Genomic DNA, 22167 nt, shown 5'->3' with positions numbered 1-22167 from the left:
GACAAGCCCTGTCTTACTGTGGTTCCTGGGGAAGTGAGATTCAGAAGCCTGATATCTCTGATCCTGGAGATGAAATCCAGCCACCCTAACAGGTAGCCATTGCAGAATGCGTCTAATCCTGTCTAAATTGGTGACAATTGCCACACTTTATGGAACCAAATCCCATAGTCTGACTATGCACTGTGTGGTACAATTCTCCCTTTTATCTCTCCTGAATCTTGAATTGCATGGCCCCATTAGGTTCTAGTATTTTGAGGGGGAGATGTGGGGGAAACCCTCTGTCCACTTTCTCAACACCATGCAACATCATATGCACCACTAACATGCCACCTTTACTCAACTTCTTTTTCAAACTCAAAATTCGCAAATATAATGTAGCTTTTATTAACAGGGGAGTCATCCCAGGCATTTGATCCCTATGGTTACTTTTTTCTGCACCATTTCCAGTTCTACAAAGATCCTTTAAAAGATAGAACGAAGACGTGGAAACATGATTTCTTTAAAGGCATGGTGATATTGACAGGTTTGTTTTGATCCCTTTTCTAATGATCCCTCATAGCCTGGGATTCATCTTTTCCCACAGCTGTCATTCATCCAGGTAGTCATTTTCATCAACTCATTCACCACAACCAAGCACAACATGCATTTATCCAGGGTTTGCTATCAATGCCAGAACAAGAAACATTGAACTATCCAAGCCCATATCCCTTTATTTGACTTGTGACTACTCATAATGGACCATTGAGGACTCAAAAAAATACCACCTGAGATTAATAGTCAGCACTTTTGTTCATGCAGCAAGGGGAGAAAAATCAACATTTCAGAAGCAAAATAACAAATGCTACTTTGGGTCTGGTACCAACCGTTCCTATAGAGGTTCTCCCTCCTCTGCTTCCAACAGTAAGTACAGATTCTGTTTTAGGAATGATGGAAAGCAATGAGTTACAAATGTGAAAGTTGAAATTTTAAAAAAGGAGAGACTGCTTTGTTCAGAATGCATTATTTACATCATTCTTTGATCAACACATACATTGTCTGTGGCTGAGCCACAGCAAAATCCGGAGCATGAGTGTGTCCTTGAACAGTCTTACACACTACTTGTTTTCTTGCCACTGCAGTTGTTTATTGATAGCTCTGAGGTTCCTACGTGCATTTCTAAAGCATCCTCCATCTCGTACATCTCCATGCTGTTGAGTTCGTTCCCATTGCGGTAACTGTTCAAATTGAGATCTTTCCCATAGAAAGCTGTTGAGGAGACGTTTGGACACTGGTTGTGCCGCTGCACCGACTTTTTGCCATTGTTGTAGTGGCAGCGGATGTAGTTAGAGAAAGCCCTGCGGTAGATTTTGTTGAAGAGTGTGTATACCAGGGGGTTGACCCCAGAACAGATGTAGCCCACCCAAACGAAGACGTCCAGGAGCTCCCCCAGCAGAGCCTCATCACAGGCCTCCTTGCAGAGGACGGACATGATGTTGGTGATGAAAAAGGGGCACCACATGATGAGGAACAGAAAGAAGACAATCCCCAGGACCTTGGATGCCCTCCGCTCATTGTTGATGGACTGCATGGTACCTTTCCGGAAGAGCACCCCTTCCTTGTTGACAGGAGAGTTCAAGTGGGATGCGGCCTCATGGTTCTGGAGCATGGAGAGGTTCTCTGTGTTGTTCTCCTTCTTCAGACAGCTCATGCTGCTCCTCCTCTGCTTGGGCGCCTCCCCGTACAGGAACACAGATGCTTGTTTCTGCAGCACCTGGATGGTCAGGCAGTAGGCAAACACCATGATGATGAGAGGGATGAAGAACGCCACAAAAGAACCAATGAGGACAAAGTTCTCGTCATTGAGGACACAGCTCCCATTCACAAACACCCGGGAATCGTCTTGCAGGCCAATGACTGGGATGGGCAGCGAGATCCCTGAAGAGATCCATTTGGAAAGGGAAAGCCAAAAACAACAGCAGGAGCAGCAAAATACGTTATTTCAATTTAGATTTATAACCCGTTTTATAACCCCACCTATATGCTTGGAATGGATAATGATAATTTCATTTAACAATAGAGATGGACAACTCTGCCTGTGCCAGTTTCTTTCATTCTGAGCGGATATTAGATTCAGTTCTCCCCATTTCCACATCACTTTGCATTTTAAAAGTTGTCAGCATTTTAGTGGACATTTCTCCCAATATACTAATGTTTCTATGTTATCTCCCTTGCAAGCACTGGGTAAACAGACAGAACTCTGGGAGAAACAAGGTTAGCCCACTTGCCTACCAGATGACTCCACAAGGACAGGGAGAGAATGGCCAGCCATCTTGAACTGACTGTCCACCCAAAACATTCCATACCCACACATTTACTTGTTATTTTAATCAGCTACAAAAGAAACAGAGGAAAGGATCACATATCTTGTCCACAACCTTCAAAAACTTGCTCCAGGCACCCTTCCCCTGAAAAGCTTTCCCTCACCCCAAAGACTACATTAAGTGATTGCATCATCCGGCTTAATTCCTGGCTCCTTTTTGAGCAGAGTCTATGGCAGGGGTGAGCAAACTTTTTCAGCAGGGGGCCGGTCCACTGTCCCTCAGATCTTGGGGGGGGGCGGACTATATTTTGAAAAAAAATATGAACGGATTCCTATGCCCCACAAATAACCCAGAAATGCATTTTAAATACAAGGACACATTCTACTCATGTAAAAACATGCTGATTCCCGGAACGTCCACGGGCCAGATTTAGAAGGCGATTGGGCCGCATCTGGCCCCCGGGCCTTAGTTTGGGGACCCTGGTCTATGGCATCAAATTGGGGGTGGGGGTGGAGAAGGATGCTAACTTGGCAGGGCTAACCTTTGGATATCTGTGTTAAAAACACAGTGTTAAAAACTAAAACATCAGTGACACTTGCCTGGCTTTTAAAGAGCTGGTATGGCATATACTAAGATTTTGCCCTTAAAAAAGCATGGGGGGGGGGGAGAGCACAGCATAGGCCACGTGGCTCACCTGGGAGCACATCCAGGAAGACGGGCGTCCCAGTTTTTGATCTGCAGAAGTTGGACAGTGTGACTTTCTAGGAAACAACTCTTGCCTAATGTTCTGCTAAGGCCAGATACCCCTGCATCTCAGGTGACAAAATCACTTACCAGTCTTGGGTTCTACCCAATGTCAGTTTTACTCAAGTAGACTAATTGAATTTACTGAGTTTGTCATGTCCTTTGGTTCCAGTGGTTCTACGCTGAGTAGGACTAATATTAAAGACCACCCTTTGACTTGGGAGGGGGCACACCATTTGCTGCTCTGTCTCAGCTAGTAAAATGTCCTGGGCCTGTCCTAGAAACCTGACCTGGGTCAGAGCTAGGGATGTCAGAGAATTCCAACAAAAACAGGAAAGGAAGCAAAAATTGCTGCCATTCATGTGTTTGTCTTTGGTCAGCAATGGAAAACCAGTCAAGTGAATATGAACACTATTTGTTCACATTGCTTTCAAGTCTGCTAACAATAAGCAGTTAATCATAGAATCATAGAATCATAGAGTTGGAAGAGACCACAAGGGCCATCCAGTCCAACCCCCTGCCAAGCAGGAAACACCATCAAAGCATTCCTGACAGATGGCTGTCAAGCCTCTGCTTAAAGACCTCCAAAGAAGGAGACTCCACCACACTCCTTGGCAGCAAATTCCACTGCCGAACAGCTCTTACTGTCAGGAAGTTCTTCCTAATGTTTAGGTGGAATTTTCTTTCTTGTAGTTTGAATCCGTTGCTCCGTGTCCGCTTCTCTGGAGCAGCAGAAAACAACCGTTCTCCCTCCTCTATATGACATCCTTTTATATATTTGAACATGGTTATCATATCACCCCTTAACCTTCTCTTCTCCAGGCTAAACATACCCAGCTCCCTAAGCCGTTCCTCATAAGGCATCGTTTCCAGGCCTTTGACCATTTTGGTTGCCCTCTTCTGGACACGTTCCAGCTTATCAGTATCCTTCTTGAACTGTGGTGCCCAGAACTGGACACAATACTCCAGGTGAGGTCTGACCAGAGCAGAATACAGTGGTACTATTACTTCCCTTGATCTAGATGCTATACTCCTATTGATGCAGCCCAGAATTGCATTGGCTTTTTTAGCTGCTGCATCACACTGCTGACTCATGTCAAGTTTGTGGTCAACCAAAACTCCTAGATCCTTTTCACATGTACTGCTCTCAAGCCAGGTGTCTCCCATCCTGTATTTGTGCCTTTCATTTTGTCTGCCCAAGTGTAGTACTTTACATTTCTCCTTGTTAAAATTCATCTTGTTTGCTTTGGCCCAGTTGTCAAATCTGTTAAGGTCATTCTGAAGTGTGATCCTGTCCTCTGGGGTGTTAGCCACCCCTCCCAATTTGGTGTCATCTGCAAACTTGCTCAGGATTCCCTCAAGCCCATCATCCAAGTCATTGATAAAGATGTTGAACAAGACTGGGCCCAAGACAGAACCCTGTGGCACCCCACTAGTCACTACTCTCCAGGATGAGGAGGAGCCATTGATGAGCACCCTTTGGGTTCGGTCAGTAAGCCAGCTACAAATCCACTGAATGGTAGCATTGTCTAGCCCACATTTTACCAGCTTCTTTACAAGAATACCATGGGGCACTTTGTCAAAGGCCTTGCTGAAATCAAGATAGGCTACATCCACAGCGTTCCCTTCATCTACCAGGCTTGTAATTCTGTCAAAAAATGAGATCAGATTAGTCTGACATGACTTATTTTTCAGGAACCCATGCTGACTTTTAGTGATCACAGAGTTTCTTTCTAGGTGCTCACAGACCGTTTGCTTAATGATCTGCTCTAGAATCTTTCCTGGTATTGATGTCAGGCTGACTGGGCGGTAATTGTTTGGGTCCTCTCTTTTCCCCTTTTTGAAAATAGGGACAACATTTGCCCTCCTCCAGTCTGCTGGAACTTCGCCTGTTCTCCAGGAATTTTCAAAGATTATTGCCAGTGGTTCTGAAATCACCTCTGCCAGTTCTTTTAATACTCTTGGATGTAGTTCATCTGGCCCTGGAGACTTGAATACATCTAAACTAGCCAAGTATTCTTGTACTACCTCCTTACTTATTCTGGGCTGTGTTTCCCCTGCTGAATCATCTGCTCCATATTCTTCAGGTCGGGCGTTTTTTTCTTTCTTGGAGAAGACTGAGGCAAAGAAGGCATTGAGGAGTTCTGCCCTTTCTCTGTCCCCTGTTTGCATTTCACCATCTTCTCCTCTGAGTGACCCCACTGTTTCCTTGTTTTTCCTTTTGCTACGGACATACCCATAAAAGCCCTTTTTGTTGCTTTTAACCTCTCTGGCGAGCCTGAGTTCATTCTGTGCTTTAGCTTTTCTGACTTTGTCTCTACACGTGCTGGCTATATGTTTGAATTCCTCTCTGGAGATTTCCCCCCTTTTCCATTTTTTGTACATATCCCTTTTAAATCTTAACTCAGTCAAAAGTTCTTTAGATAGCCAGCCTGGCTTCTTTAGGCACCTTCCATGTTTCCGTCTCATTGGTATTGCCTGAAGTTGTGCTTTTAATATCTCCCTTTTAACAAACTCCCAACCATCGTGAACTCCCTTCCCTTTTAGTATTACTGTCCATGGGATTTCACCCAGCGTTTCCCTAAGTTTTCTGAAGTCGGCTTTCTTAAAGTCTAGAATTTGGACCTTAGTATGCTTGGTTGCTCCTTTCCGCTGGATAATAAACTCCAGAAGAGCATGGTCACTCCCACCTAATGATCCTGCCACTTCTACCCCACTAACCAAGTCATCACTATTGGTTAGGACCAGATCTAAAATGGCTGATCCTCTTGTTGCTTCTCCCACTTTCTGGACAATGAAGTTGTCTGCAAGGCCAGTGAGGAATCTGTTCGACCTTATGCTCTTGGCTGAGTTTGACATCCAACAAATATCAGGATAGTTGAAATCCCCCATTACTACTATCTCACTTCCTTTGGAATGCTTGGCCATCTGTTCCAGGAAGGCATCATCTGTGTCCTCAGTTTGGCTTGGGGATCTATAGTAAACTCCCACAATGAGATCACTGTTGTTTTTCTCTCCCTTAATTTTGACCCAGATACTCTCAATTTGGCTTTGAAGTTTTAAATCCTGGATCTCTTCACAGGTATACATATCCCTAACATATAAAGCTACTCCTCCTCCTTTCCTGTTTGGTCTATTTCTCTTAAATAGATTGTATCCCTCTATTACTACATTCCAGTCATGAGACTCATCCCACCAGGTTTCAGTGATGCCTATTATGTCATATTTAGTTTGCTGTACCAAGAGCTCAAGTTCATCTTGTTTATTTCCCATGCTCTGTGCATTAGTATACAGACATTGAAGACCGTTGATCATTCCCCCATGTCTCTTATTTAAGGATATTTTCGTCCCACCACTAGGTCTGCATGCTGCTTGCTCCATTTGGTCCTTGACATTCGGATGATCATCTTCAGCATTTGATAGACTCCTACCTTCAGGACCACTGTCTCCCTCCCCCACATAAGTCAGTTTAAAGCCCTCCTGATGAGGTTTTTGAGTTTCGTGGCAAAAACATTCCTCCCAACTTTTGTGAGGTGCAGTCCATCACTTGCCAGAAGTCCATCTTCAAGAAACTGCAGACCGTGATCTAGGAATCCAAACCGTTCCTGTTTGCACCATTTGCGAAGCCAGTTGTTCACTTCCCCTATTTTTCCCTCTCTCCCTGGGCCATGTCGTTCAACTGGGAGGACAGAAGAGATGACAATTTGTGCATCTAATTGCTTCAACTTCCTGCCCAGAGCCTCATAATCATTTTTGATCTTCTGTAAGCTATGGCTTGCAGTGTCATTGGTTCCCACATGCACCAAAAGGAAGGGGTATTTGTCGGTGGGTTTTATGATTCCTTGCAGCCGTTCTGTTACATCTTCGATCTTGGCCCCAGGTAGACAGCACACCTCTCGAGACATCTTGTCAGGCCCACAGATTACTGCTTCTGTACCCCTCAGTATGGAATCCCCAATCACCACTACTCGCCTCTTCATAGGCTTGGTTGGGATTCTTCCATGTGCTGTCCCTTCCAAGGTTACCTGCATATTCCCAGAGGACTGACTTGGTTGCTCGTCTTCATATTCCTCATCAACTGTGATGAGGGAGAGATCCTCAGGTGGAGTCTGTTTCTCGTCTTCCATGAGCACTTCAAAACGGTTGTGTAATTCTAAGCACTCAGAGCGATCCCTGGGCCTTCTACTTCTATGAGTCACGTTCCTCCATACATCTGGCTGCTGTGTTGGGGAACTGACCTCCTCCTCAGGGAGATCCCCTGTCTCATCCTTGGTGCAGACAGTGTGCTCTGCTGCATCCAAGAAAAGCTCCAGCTCTTTAATTCTCTGGAGCGTAGATACACGCCCCTGAAGCTGCTGCACCTTCTCTTCCAGAAGGGCAACCTTGTTTTCTAGTAGGGCAACCAACTTGCAATTGTTGCAGGTGTAGCTACCCACATCTTTTGGCAAGAAAACAAACATTGCACAGGAATTGCAGGTGACAATGCTTGTTCCCTCCACCTCCATCTTGAAAACCTTGAGGTCAAACGGGAAAGAGGAAGAGGCCTAGGCCCCCCCTAACAAACGTGTGAGACTTGCTGCCCTAGATCAAAAAGATGGTTCAAACTGCGCGCGCCGCTAGGCGCGCGCCGCTGCACTCCAAGCTCTGACTAGCTCCGCCCACAGCTAATCACCTGAACTTCCTGACTCACACTTCTAGGTGAAAGGTCACAGCCAGAAACAAACAAGGTCACAGCCAGAAACAAACACCCACACAAGCCTGAACAGTCACCCAAATCCAAGAGGCAGCAGCCCTAGAAAACCAGCACAGGCACACAAACAAGTAAGAAAACAGATAAGCACACAAACTTACTCACACACAGCCCCAAAAGACAAAGCCACAAAACCTACAGAGTGTCTCCCAAGCTCAGCTCACCTTCTGCTCCTTCCTCAGTCGCTGCACTCCAAGCTCTGACTAGCTCCGCCCACAGCTAATCACCTGAACTTCCTGACTCACACTTCTAGGTGAAAGGTCACAGCCAGAAACAAACAAGGTCACAGCCAGAAACAAACACCCACACAAGCCTGAACAGTCACCCAAATCCAAGAGGCAGCAGCCCTAGAAAACCAGCACAAGCACACAAACAAGTAAGAAAACAGATAAGCACACAAACTTACTCACACACAGCCCCAAAAGACAAAGCCACAAAACCTACAGAGTGTCTCCCAAGCTCAGCTCACCTTCTGCTCCTTCCTCAGTCGCTGCACTCCAAGCTCTGACTAGCTCCGCCCACAGCTAATCACCTGAACTTCCTGACTCACACTTCTAGGTGAAAGGTCACAGCCAGAAACAAACAAGGTCACAGCCAGAAACAAACACCCACACAAGCCTGAACAGTCACCCAAATCCAAGAGGCAGCAGCCCTAGAAAACCAGCACAGGCACACAAACAAGTAAGAAAACAGATAAGCACACAAACTTACTCACACACAGCCCCAAAAGACAAAGCCACAAAACCTACAGAGTGTCTCCCAAGCTCAGCTCACCTTCTGCTCCTTCCTCAGTCGCTGCACTCCAAGCTCTGACTAGCTCCGCCCACAGCTAATCACCTGAACTTCCTGACTCACACTTCTAGGTGAAAGGTCACAGCCAGAAACAAACAAGGTCACAGCCAGAAACAAACACCCACACAAGCCTGAACAGTCACCCAAATCCAAGAGGCAGCAGCCCTAGAAAACCAGCACAAGCACACAAACAAGTAAGAAAACAGATAAGCACACAAACTTACTCACACACAGCCCCAAAAGACAAAGCCACAAAACCTACAGAGTGTCTCCCAAGCTCAGCTCACCTTCTGCTCCTTCCTCAGTCGCTGCACTCCAAGCTCTGACTAGCTCCGCCCACAGCTAATCACCTGAACTTCCTGACTCACACTTCTAGGTGAAAGGTCACAGCCAGAAACAAACAAGGTCACAGCCAGAAACAAACACCCACACAAGCCTGAACAGTCACCCAAATCCAAGAGGCAGCAGCCCTAGAAAACCAGCACAAGCACACAAACAAGTAAGAAAACAGATAAGCACACAAACTTACTCACACACAGCCCCAAAAGACAAAGCCACAAAACCTACAGAGTGTCTCCCAAGCTCAGCTCACCTTCTGCTCCTTCCTCAGTCGCTGCACTCCAAGCTCTGACTAGCTCCGCCCACAGCTAATCACCTGAACTTCCTGACTCACACTTCTAGGTGAAAGGTCACAGCCAGAAACAAACAAGGTCACAGCCAGAAACAAACACCCACACAAGCCTGAACAGTCACCCAAATCCAAGAGGCAGCAGCCCTAGAAAACCAGCACAAGCACACAAACAAGTAAGAAAACAGATAAGCACACAAACTTACTCACACACAGCCCCAAAAGACAAAGCCACAAAACCTACAGAGTGTCTCCCAAGCTCAGCTCACCTTCTGCTCCTTCCTCAGTCGCTGCACTCCAAGCTCTGACTAGCTCCGCCCACAGCTAATCACCTGAACTTCCTGACTCACACTTCTAGGTGAAAGGTCACAGCCAGAAACAAACAAGGTCACAGCCAGAAACAAACACCCACACAAGCCTGAACAGTCACCCAAATCCAAGAGGCAGCAGCCCTAGAAAACCAGCACAAGCACACAAACAAGTAAGAAAACAGATAAGCACACAAACTTACTCACACACAGCCCCAAAAGACAAAGCCACAAAACCTACAGAGTGTCTCCCAAGCTCAGCTCACCTTCTGCTCCTTCCTCAGTCGCTGCACTCCAAGCTCTGACTAGCTCCGCCCACAGCTAATCACCTGAACTTCCTGACTCACACTTCTAGGTGAAAGGTCACAGCCAGAAACAAACAAGGTCACAGCCAGAAACAAACACCCACACAAGCCTGAACAGTCACCCAAATCCAAGAGGCAGCAGCCCTAGAAAACCAGCACAAGCACACAAACAAGTAAGAAAACAGATAAGCACACAAACTTACTCACACACAGCCCCAAAAGACAAAGCCACAAAACCTACAGAGTGTCTCCCAAGCTCAGCTCACCTTCTGCTCCTTCCTCAGTCGCTGCACTCCAAGCTCTGACTAGCTCCGCCCACAGCTAATCACCTGAACTTCCTGACTCACACTTCTAGGTGAAAGGTCACAGCCAGAAACAAACAAGGTCACAGCCAGAAACAAACACCCACACAAGCCTGAACAGTCACCCAAATCCAAGAGGCAGCAGCCCTAGAAAACCAGCACAAGCATGTATTCCCCCCTCCCCACATTGTTTTGTCATGTTCTTTACATTGAATTTAAGTTTCATAAAGGGTTATGCAAGTTAAGTAACTCACATCACCTGCATTAAATAGCGGGCTGCAGGGTGAACAACTGAGTACTCTGTGGGAACCAAAGTGCAGTGGAATGGAAGCAGCCCTGATGGTGACGAATCCAGGTTGGAATGGATATTTCTGCTTTCTTAACATCCCTGGGAACCCACCCACCAAGTGGGCCAAGACCTTCTCAACATTTACCACTTTCCATGCTATTCTCTCACTTACAAAATGTACAGTTGTTTGGTGGGAGATGCAGGACAAGCAACATTTCAGCTGGTAGAATGCTGAGGAGGTTCTGTGGATGGCACTACTGCAGGCTTCAGGGGAACTGATCACTTAGAAATAAAATCCAGAGGGGTTGCTGTTTTGATCCGTTAGAGCAAACTCAACACAAGAGTCTTGTGGCACCTTAAAGGTAACACGTTTAAGTGTTTGTGCAGAAGATTACACACCTGCACATGCCCAACAACTCTTTGCTGCAGATGTGTCTATGTTGTTCACACAACCATTGTCCAATAGGCTGGGTTTTGGCCAGCTTCAGATATTGATTGGCTTGTCCATATGGGTATCATAATTGATATTAGAAGGTGAAGTAAACTGCCAACCAATTAAAAAGAAAGCTTTATTGTTCGCAGCAACAGTCCATTATCACCAGTCATTGCAACCCATGTTAACTGAAATTTATGGAAGCTTTTTCAAAATAAATAGAGGCTGGAAAAAGAAAACCACACCAGTATTTACAAGGTTATAGCTGGCAACAAGGGAGGGTGACTTACCTATAGAGATGGTCCAAACAGCAGCAATTTTCATTATTGCCTTGGTGCGAGAATTAAACCGGCTGTGCTCAATAGGGTTACGGATTGCAACATAGCGGTCAAGAGAGATGGCGCAGAGGTGCATGATAGAGGCAGTAGAAAAGAGGACATCTAAGGAAATCCAGATTGGACACAATTGTTTAGGTAAGGGCCAAGCATAATCTGAAACACAGAAAGAGAGAGAGAGGAAAAGAGAGAGAAAGAGAAGCAAGGGAAGAGAAGACAAATTAGTAGATGGATGGTTTCACACTAATAACCTAGTTATCAACAACCAAGTTGAGGCTCAGAATGCACTGGGTGGCACATGAGAACTGCAGGAGAAATTAATCCCTTTGCATCCGGATGAAAATGGCCTAATTCATATTTCTTGAACCAATATGGGAACGAAAACACAATTTTCTGAAATTCACACTTCTCTGAATTTTTGTGCTGCAACTCTCTAGCCAAACTATGGATACAAAAATGTGCATAAGAATACATCAGAAAACAGAAATTGGGGAGAGGGCTTTGCAAAATAAAAATGGCACGTTAGTCAAAATTGCATACAAAATATGTATATGAAGAGAAATCCGAGCTAAAATTGCTGGTGAATTTTCATGGGGATTTAAAAAAAGAAACTGCAAATTACTGTGGAAAATTAAGATTGCGAAAAAAGGGAAACTGGGAGAAACTTAAACTGGCAGAAGTGCCAAGAGAAAGGAAATAAAGAAATCAAAGCTCCAGTGGGGGAGTCCCCATGGCTGAGCAGGAGGATACAGGCTCTGCATGCAGTAAGTCCCTGGTTCAATTCCCAGCTTGAACAATTTTAAAGTATCAGGTAGCAGAGAAGGGGAGGGATCTGAGACCTTGGACAGCCACACAGAAACCTAGTCTGGTCTAGGTGGGCAAGGAATATAGCCTGGTGGCACCCAAATGTGGTTCTCAAGGATCAGTCAGCACAGAACCCAGTGAGATCCACTTCCATGTAATCATGCATGCAACAATGCTATGAACACTCCTACTGTAGATGCAAAGTCACAGAGGAGTGTTTTAAATATTGACTATGCTGGCTGCCCTTCCTACTGCCTGCCTTTCCAAGGGGACAGGTCAGGCCATGCTGCTGCACCTCATTATTGAATGTGTTTGAGTCATTTTATTGGTCCTGCAGCACGCAAAGCCCTTGCTCTAACCTTCCGGGGAGTACAGGAAACTGCCTGAACCTGAGTCAGACCATTGGTCCAACTAGCTCAATACTGTCCACCAGGGCTGGGTGATATATCAATATATCATCCAAATCTAGTTTGAAGTCCATACTGTGATATTGTTTTCATAAGTTTTGACATGGCAATATATCATGAATTATTCTCTCTCTCTCTCTCTCTCTCTCTCTCTCTCTCTCTCTCTCTCTCTCTGTGTGTGTGTGTGTGTGTGTGTGTGTGTGTGCTACACAGAAATCATAATGCCGGAAAAACCGTGAATACATATTGGCATATCACAATGTTTAGCTTGTGATGCATCACAATGTTTTAAACCAGATATTGGGTTCACTGCGGAGGAATGGCTGTAAAAAGGAATCTCTGTAAAAAGGACGACACGGTTCAGGATGTCAGGGCTCCGGGGGGAGAGCGCCAGGGCTAGGCATCCCCCGAAAAAAACCCCATGGTCAAGTGGGAACCCCAGGGGTCCAGCAGCTCATCAGAGACTCACTGAATCCTGATCTCCCCACGATCGTTTCTGCGAGGTAGGACAGAGGAGGTTGGAATCCGCTCATGGCTCCATCGCACCCGGCAACCAAAAGCCACAAAAACTGCCACCGCAAGCAGTGGGCTTTCCAATCAGCAGGTAAAGACCAAATTTAAATATTTAGAAGAATTTGGACGCAAATTTAATGAATTGGCAAAACGGAAGCAAAAGAGGAAGTCAACTTCCATTATCTGTGGACAAGCTCTGCGAAACAATTTTTTGTGAATGGGAGCAGAGCGTAATGCAGCTAATGGAGATTATTTAGTATTGCAGTGATACAAGAGACTTTCCTTCTTTTGGATACAAGTTGGATACAATTATAAACAATTGTTCTTCAATAATTTAACTTGGAATAGCAGACTGACAGTGGGTCAGAGATACAATTTGACAGGCTGAAGGATGTTTGGCAGAGAAGCAGCAGAGCAAAAGCAAGAGCTCTTTCAAACACTACATTTTTAAAGATTTGCCTTGAGACAGTCTTTAAACCTCTTTTGTTGGCCACCAGCATTACGCTTTCCATTTTTAAGTTCGGAATAGAGTAGTTGCTTTGGAAGACGATCATCAGGCATTCGCACAACATGACCAGTCCAACGAAGTTGATGTTGAAGAATCATTGCTTCAACACGGGTGATCTTTGCTTCTTCCAGTACACTGATATTAGTTTGCCTGTCTTCCCAAGTGATGTGTAAAAATTTTCAGAGACACCGTTGATGGAATCTTTTGGAGAGTTGGAGATGGTGTTTATAAGTGGTCCATGTTTCACAAGCATATAGTAAGGTTGGTAGTACAATAGCTTTGTAAAAACACTGTAAATAGTAATGCCCTGTGGACTGTCCTTCTAAAAGTTGACTGACTGGTAGTGGGCTCTTTGGGGCTTCAGGCAGGACTCTTTTCCACTCTGTCTAGAGATGCCCAGGACTGAACCTGGAGGCTTCTGTTTGCAAAGCAATTCCCCCCCCCCTCCACCGAGCTATGACCCTTTCCTCAAGGAAAATCAGGCCAGCTACCAGGGGCTGTGCAAATCATGGGGTCTCTCCCTTTTAGATAAGCAGAGAGAGGTTGCTAATTAGTTGTAAGGAAGGCCAGGCACTCATCCAAGATGAGAAAGGAGATGTCCTCAGAGCCACCTTGTTTATTACAAGACATGTGGGGCTTAATGAAAGTGAGCTCAATTCAACCTGTGACTTAATCCGCCATCTGAGAGGTGATGACCTACTGAATGAGGCACAAGCAAACATTACATTTCTTTCCAGTATGTTATGCAGCTGTTTTGCTTCCCAGATAATTTGTATTCATTCAGCTAAAAAATAATAATCAGGGACAACCCTAGTACATAATGAGATGAAGTTTTACTTGCATACTTGTCTGAGGGTGGTTCTTAGGGTGCATAAGAATATTTGTCTCATGGTGATCAGTTACCCCCTTTGCACCCTTAAACTGCCCTGCTGGGCTCACAACCAGAGTGGCTAAGAGACAGGCATAGGAGGGGCTCCCCACTGTCGTGTCCCTGATTGGGAGGCAAGAAGTGGTTGCTATTTTTTACATGGGCAGATGAAAATGCTGGGTGTTCCAGCTTCCCCAACCTGGGTCCTCCAGTTCCCATCAACTCCACCCAGCGTGGCTATATGATCTTGGCTCTGCTATCTGGGATGGATGGAAATTGAACTCCAAAACATTTAGAGGGCACCAGGTTGGGGAAGCTTGGAATATTTTGACTTGCATTGGCTTTCTAGGGTTTCAGACAGAGAGGGGTGGGGTGGGTCTTTTGCAACTCTTCTACTTGGTTTAACTCCCCCCCCCAAATGCTACTACAGTGGTACCTCGGCTTACGAACGACTCAACAACCAAAAAATTTCGACTTACGAATGGGGGTAATGGCTGCACACTTACAAATGTCTCGACATCCGGAAAAAAACTGGCGGTTTTAGATAGGGATTTTTCGCCTTACGAATTTTTAGATAGGGTTGCTTCGACTTACGAATTTTTCTGTTTCCAATGCATTCCTATGGGAAATTGCATTTCCAATGGCGTTTTTCGACTTACGAATTTTTTGACTTACGAAGGTGCCTTCAGAATGGATTAAATTCATAAGTCGAGGCACCACTGTACGTCATTTATCTCATTTGCCCATTCCAGCCAAATTATTTAACTTACACTATTGTAATCAATTGCATTGTCATCTCCTTCCACCCAGCTCATTTCAATGCAAAGGAAACACAGTGCAAATGTGATGGCAGGGTGGGGGGTGGGGTGGGGCCATGATATAAATAATACGGTATCATTTGCAAACCAAAAGCAACAAAACAGTGAACACTGATTGCATTCCCTAAATTGATTTCCGTTCCAGACTTGGGAAAAATAAGCGAACACCACATCTTCTGCTTCTGTTTCTGACAGAATTCGTTGACATCCCTACCTCCTACTTAGGTTGTTGTTGTTGTTGTTGTTGTTGTTGTTGTTGTTGTTGTTGTTGTTGTTGTTGTCAATTAAGAACAAGGTCTAATTTAGTGCTGCTGGGGATTGAACCCAAGGCTTTCCCACATACAGATTATGTGCTCTGCTGATGATATGGGCTGCCTGTTGTCAAGGTGAGGTCCTTTCGTTTGTGGCTGTTCAAGAGCCTACGGTATTATTGTGGCAACAACGGTTTAGATTAGGGATGGGGAGCCTGCAGCCCTCCAGATGTTGCTGTATTCCAGTTTTGATAATATTGGACCATTGGTCTTGGTGTCCTGGGTGGAGTCCACAACATTGGCTCCCTATCTGTGACTTATGACCTGCAGATCAGGGCATGCAAGACTCCACACATCCTCTGTTTCATTGAGCAAATTGTCCACCGTGACCCTGTTTGCCAAATTCCCTTACAATTTCCTAGAGTAGCCATTTCTCTTAGGAGAAATGGAACTTGTGGCCAGTTAACATCAGAATGCACAGACCATGGTGATGTGATGGAAGCATTTTTCATACTAATTCCCTTTCCCTTCATCTGCTTCCCATATCCACACACACACACACACACACACACACACTTCAACAAGGCACAGATTTTACAGAAACAGTGAGCAATTGCATGGAGTTTAAACTTTCCTTGCACTTCATTACTTGCACATCCCCTGCCAACCCCCCCCCTCCACATCAGAAATGAAGACTTTCTCACACTGAAAAGCAGCGCATGGCAACAGAAGGAGAAGCGGTGCTCTCTCGTCTCTGCTCCATTCCCAGACAAGTGACTCGCAAAATTACCGCATCTTGATGAGGCGCATTGCTAATGGCCCTCATCATGCCACCTTCCTTTCCCTGAGCCAAGAGAGATGGGACAATTAATCAGGCAACTTTGTCACTAGTGATCTTTGAAAACAAGCAAATCCTTCCTGGTGGGTGCAGGAGGAAGAGTCAAGGGCCTCATTGACTGTTGCTCTCCATGCATTATTTTGGTCTCTGAAAACACGACTCCCTCTTTAGCGGTCATGTGCTGACACCAATGTGCTCCAGGTGGCAATCACTCTAATGTGCTTTCAAGAAATGTCTCTTGACCTTGTTCCAACAGAGGTGGTAAACCTGTCTTTTTGGACAGCTTCAGACCCCAGGTGGGGGCTCACATGGTTGACTCAAACTCCAGACCAGAAAAGATAACTTTTTTAAAAAAACACCTTGGCACTTAGGGCTTACCTACACTTCTGTTTGCTTCACCGCTTCCCCCCGGGGAAAACTCATGGTTTAGCACTGAAACGGAGCAAACAGCAATCGAGTTTTCAGCAGATTCCCATTTGTTCCGGTTTATCACTAAAAAGCAGGTTTTCTGAGGAAAAGCGACAAGGCAAAGGGGAAACTGCTCAGACCCATGTCTAGAATGCACAGGGCTAGCGGAAAACCTCTTGGACATTCCTGAGCATGCATGCCCTCCAACATTTCTCCAACGAATATAGGGATAACAACAAAACAACAAAAACTTTATTATTTTACCCCATCCAACTGGGTAGCCCATCTAACTGGGTATCCAGTTACTGGGTGGTCTCTTATTTTTATTTATTTTTACATGGTTTTTTTAAAAATAAAATTATCTTATGTGTGTATGATTGTTGTAAACCTCTTTGGGTTTTGTTTTTGAGAAATAATGCAGACTGGAGAAATTATGTAAGGAAAACTGGACAGGAACAGAAAAATGGAACAAACAAACAAACAAAAACTGAGCCAAAACCCCCTTTTCCTAAGGAACAAGAATGAAACTAAAAATTGTCAAATGATCTGAGGACGTGGGAGCTTCATCAGCTGGGTTCCACACAACAGTTCCTGCTTTTAATTAAGAGGTCTCCACTCCTGCCCCCACTCAATTAATTTAAAAAATAATAATCACAGCAAATGTATCTATTTTACTTCCACAGTTTACAATCTGCTTCATTGCTGGCATATCTTAAATGGGAGCCTTCCCTGTTCGTATATCTTAACAGAACTAGTTTTCTTGATAAGATTCAGAATGCAGCCCTGGTAACCTCAACCTGTTTACTTGGCTCATGAGAAAGAAGGTGTCACATGGGCAAGGCTGAGAATTCATCAGCCAAAGGAAAGCTTCTGCCAATGGCTAGAGGTGAGTGCTAAACTAGGGATTTATGACATGGATCTTCCACACATGGTGTGTGTGTGTGTGTGTGTGTGTGTGTGTGGACACAGACACACACAGACACACACAGACACACACAGACACACACAGACACACACAGACACACACACACACACACACACAGAGAGAGAGAGAGAGAGAGAGAGAGAGAGAGAGAGAGAGAGAGAGAGAGAGAGTCTCTATTCTCCAGGAGAAAGCTACAAAGGACCACGAGTGGTGAAATGATGGGATGTCTTTCCCCTTGCAGAATTATTATAAGCATTTGGTTGGTATTAGGATGTTGGGTTAGATGGGTCTTTGACTCGATCCAGTAGCCATATACAGAATTATCAGCCACCTTTCAAGAGCCACTGTACTCAAGCCCCCTTCACAATTTTAATTCCCTGAGCTATGGATGCCTACCTGAACAATGGCAAAGACAAAAGTGACATAATCATTGACTGCTGGCAGCTCAAAACCATCAGTCAAAGCACCCAAGCAATGAAAATGTTTAAGTCAATAGAAAAATTAAGTATCTCCTTAAGCCCTTTCCCTGCTGAAGACTGGCACAGCAAGTTTCCTCCAAGCTTGGCACAGCAAGTGCCCTCCACTGAACGCTTCAGAGGCTCTTATAGATGATGGATTAATTTTCCAGCTTTGTAAAGTTAATGGCATTTCACTTGCCTGCTGGGGTTAAAAAGTCAACAGGCTGCCTTTAGAAAAAGGTCAGGGAGATGGACTGATGGGTCCCCTGACAGCCGCAGAGAGTCACGCTCCGAAGAGAGCAAGCCATGTCCTGTTCAAAATGAATCATGGCTCCTCTCCCTGCCAGCTCAAGGAAATGATCTTCACCCCTCATTTGAATTTCTGCATGCAACAGGACCACCAAGATGAGTCAGGCAGAGATGGCAAGTTGCTCAGAGGCATTGATGCTTAAGACTTCAAGCCACACAGCTTTGCCTCCAAGATGCTTCCAGCTTAGATAAGGAATGTGAGTAGTTATAGGCCTACTTTAGGCACATTAGATCTACATTTTAACTCTTGTTGGAGCAATGCATCAGCTCCCTTGGAGCTCTCCCAGGTTCTGAAAATCCTACTTGCCTCCTTCATACCTGCTATTAACAATAATCTCCATGCTGAACCCCACCTACCACCTCCATGGACCCCTGCAGCAGACAGAGGACATCAACCTAGCCACCGAATTCTGCACCATCTTCAGAAGCAGCCCAATATATAATGTGTTGCAGGAATCTAACCTAGAGGCTGCCAGAGCATAGACAGTAGTTAGGCTGCTCCTGTCCAGATAGAGACACAGGTCTATCCAAAGCTGATGGAAGGCACTCTGCACCACTGAGATCACTAGGCAAGCATGATCAGAGTTCAAGGACAGATTGCTGTCAGGCAAATGCACTTGGGGTGGAAAGCAGAGACAGTGAGAAGTATAATTGGGGAGAGGGGTCCTGGCCAGATACCAAAGACTGGAGGACCACATTTTACCCCCAGGCCTGATGTAGCTCTGCTTTTTGGCTGAGCTTAAAAAGCAGAGACGTCACCTTGCCTACAAAGGTCCGTATAGTTAAAGCTATGGTTTTCCCAGTAGTGATGTATGGAAGTGAGAGCTGGACCATAAAGAAGGCTGATCGCCGAAGAATTGATGCTTTTGAATTATGGTGTTGGAGGAGACTCTTGAGAGTCCCATGGACTGCAAGACGATCAAACCTATCCATTCTTAAGGAAATCAGCCCTGAGTGCTCCCTGGAAGGACAGATTGTGAAGCTGAGGCTCCAATACTTTGGCCACCTCATGAGAAGAGAAGAATCCTTGGAAAAGACCCTGATGTTGGGAAAGATTGAGGGCACTAGGAGAAGGGGAAGACAGAGGACGAGATGGTTGGACAGTGTTCTCAAAGCTACGAACATGAGTTTGCCCAAACTGCGGGAGGCAGTGCAAGACAGGAGTGCCTGGCATGCTATGGTCCATGGGGTCACGAAGAGTCGGACACGACTAAACGACTAAACAACAACTGATGTAGCTCACAACCACTTACTCATTGTTGTAGCTGAACAATGTTTTAAAACTATCTTCTCCACCCCAACACTCTGCTCCCTGCACCACACTGAAGACAGACATGGGTTTCTCTATCACTCTGGCCAACAGGGCCCCTGTGACCCACCTCATCAGTGTTCTTCATCCCAAGAAACAGGAAGGTGGACACCACTTCTGTTATACCACCCTGGCATTTAATTACTGAGGAAGGTTATTACCAACCACATTTCTCTTATTGTGGGGAAATTCCTTTGAACTCCTATTTCAGCTCCCTGACCATAGCTAAATTGAAAACACTGCTACTGCCTCCTTGGACAAGAGTCACTTTTTATTAAAAACAAAGTGGTCGTTTAAGAGAGGGGTGTTATTTCCAAAAAGGGGTTTGTTATCAATTAATGTGCTTTAACAAGGGTTTTAAACAGACATCTTTGGAAGCGGCAAGATCTCATCAGCAAGCTCTTTTGCAAGGCAGACTGATTCAGATTATCATCATGATCCAGCACTGTGGTTGGTAAGCATGGAGCCCAGCACCTGGCGGCACTAGAGCCAATGACAGGCAGAGCCAGCTGAGTCTAGCTTTGCCTCCTCCCTCCTCCCTGCTGAATACTACATGAGGCAACACTAAGACCAAGGAGGAGGGTGCTGAGGGCAGTGCCCTCCTTTAGGCTGGACGCAGGTCAGAAAGCAGGCAGGTGGGGGCTGACTGAGAGCAGGCTGAGGTTAGTGAGGTACTCCCCATTCATTCAAATGAGCCAGCTTCTACTGCACCTGTGCAAACTCCATTGAAATGAGATGTGCACATTGCTATCCAATGCTTGCTAACTGTGGAAAGGTTTTATTCATTTATTTCCTAGAATTTATACCCTGCTTGATTGTTGTTGCTTTTTTTAAATAAAAAACATTCCAAGTGGTATACAAAATGAATAAACAAAATTATCAATAAAAGCTGTTAAAAACAACTATTTAAAATGTTCGAGAAAAATAAGTTAATGATAAACTTAAATTTGTTTTTTAAACAAACAAACAAACACAACATTCTGCATACAGTATTTGGGTAGACTTGCTGAAACAATTTTTTTTTCTAGCAGGCACCAGAAAGAGTACAGTGAAGTCACCTGCCTGATGTCACTAGGCAGGGAGTTCCAAAGGGCACACGAAAAGATTTATTGCTTGCAAGTGCTGAATGGGTATAGTGCAGCACCTACAATGGAACCAGTTCTGCAGAACAAAGTGGTCACAAGGGCATATCTGGCTGAAGGTGATCTTGCACTTAAGCTGATCACAAGTTATATACTGGTAGTGTAAAAGAAAAAAGAAAAAAAGGTAAAGGATGGTTAAGTCCAGTCAAAGGTGACTATGGGGTGTGACACTCATCTCGCTTTCAGGCCAAGGGAACCAGCATTTGTCACCAGACAGCTTTCTGGGTCATGTGCTCATGTTTTTGTGAGGATAATCAGATGAGTGGAGGAGTGTGTGTTCTACTCTGGTATGAACTCCATGGTCCAAACATCCTGCTCCTGGAAATCTTGAAGTCATTGGATGCAAGTATGTTTTTTTTAACTGTGATAGCTTTTAGAATATTTTAAACGGAAACTGCTTTTTAGACATTTTAATTCTGATTGTTTTTAGAATGCTTTAATTTGTTTTAGAATGAATTTGTTTTCTTCTTGTTCTTAAATTGTGTTGCCATTGTTTGCTACGCTGGACTCCTTGGGGAGGAGGGGCAGGGGATAGAAATGCAATAAGTAAATAAAATATTTTTTTCAAGCTCTGTTCAAAAACAGAAGCTTGAAAATTTCAACTGCCTGTTAGTCCCTCATTATGGCAGAATGCAGAGCAAGGTTGGGGTGCAGGAGTAAAAATAGCCGAGGAAGCACACACATTTTAATTAGCATTTTGACAAACATATGGCAGTTAACACAACGCACACAATTTATTCTTTTTAACATACTGACTAAATACTTTGGAGATAATTATTTTCATTTTGTGTTATTCAGAACATGAGCAATGCTGCTGTTTAAAAACCCAAATCCAAACAGAACTTGCTTTTCAAGCCAAAACCACAGTGTGTGATTGTGCTTAAGAAGCAAGTGACTACACGGGGAGGCTGATGGGCAGAAGGGCAGCTCCCTGTGCTTAGAAGGAGGAATCAACTCATCAGGCGGACATGGCAGAGTTGTGATCTATCAGCCAGGGCCAGCAGTTGGCAGCCTGCCTGGGCATTAGGGATAAGGCAGATTTGTCAGTTTCAGCTTTTCTTCTTTCTCATTCTTAAGCTCAGCTCTGAACATTTCATTCATTCATTCATTCCCTCCTTTTTCCTTCCATAGAGCTCAAATTGGCTCTCATAGTTCCACTTCCTCTACATTTTCTGGTCACAACAACCCTGTACCATACATTCCAAAATCCCTCTGTTGAAAACAGGAACATTCTATTCCACATCACTATCACTGCTGGGGTGGGTGGGTTGAGGGGCATTTTTTTGGGGGGGCACGTTAAGATTTTTATCAAAGTTTTTCATTTTGTAAACAACCAGAGCCCAGCTAATTCCAGCACCCACCCTCAACCACCACAACATCCTCCCCTCTCAAACTCCAGCCCCCCAAAGGCTTGCCTGCACCC

At 44.9% G+C, this 22167-nt stretch overlaps 1 protein-coding gene across 1 annotated transcript in view; it reads right to left on the bottom strand.

Annotated features, from left to right (window-relative positions):
- Window positions 1-628: 628 nt before the first annotated feature.
- The window catches only part of LOC148686525 (5-hydroxytryptamine receptor 2A-like), a 48622-nt gene continuing 27083 nt past the window's right edge, over window positions 629-22167 (bottom strand). The window contains exons 2-3 of the mRNA XM_088664412.1: window positions 11142-11342; window positions 629-1914 (exon numbers count right to left, since the gene is read on the bottom strand). Coding sequence (XP_088520538.1) covers window positions 1088-1914; window positions 11142-11342 — 1028 coding nt within the window. The 3' untranslated portion in view covers window positions 629-1087. The remainder of the gene's footprint in view (window positions 1915-11141; window positions 11343-22167) is intronic.

Source organism: Zootoca vivipara, chromosome Z2, assembly GCF_965207765.1.
Source record: "Zootoca vivipara chromosome Z2, rZooViv2.hap1.1, whole genome shotgun sequence".
Classification (NCBI taxonomy): Eukaryota; Metazoa; Chordata; class Lepidosauria; order Squamata; family Lacertidae; genus Zootoca; species Zootoca vivipara.
Note: the sequence above shows the minus strand (reverse complement) of the source record. Positions and strands in the feature narration are given on the sequence as shown.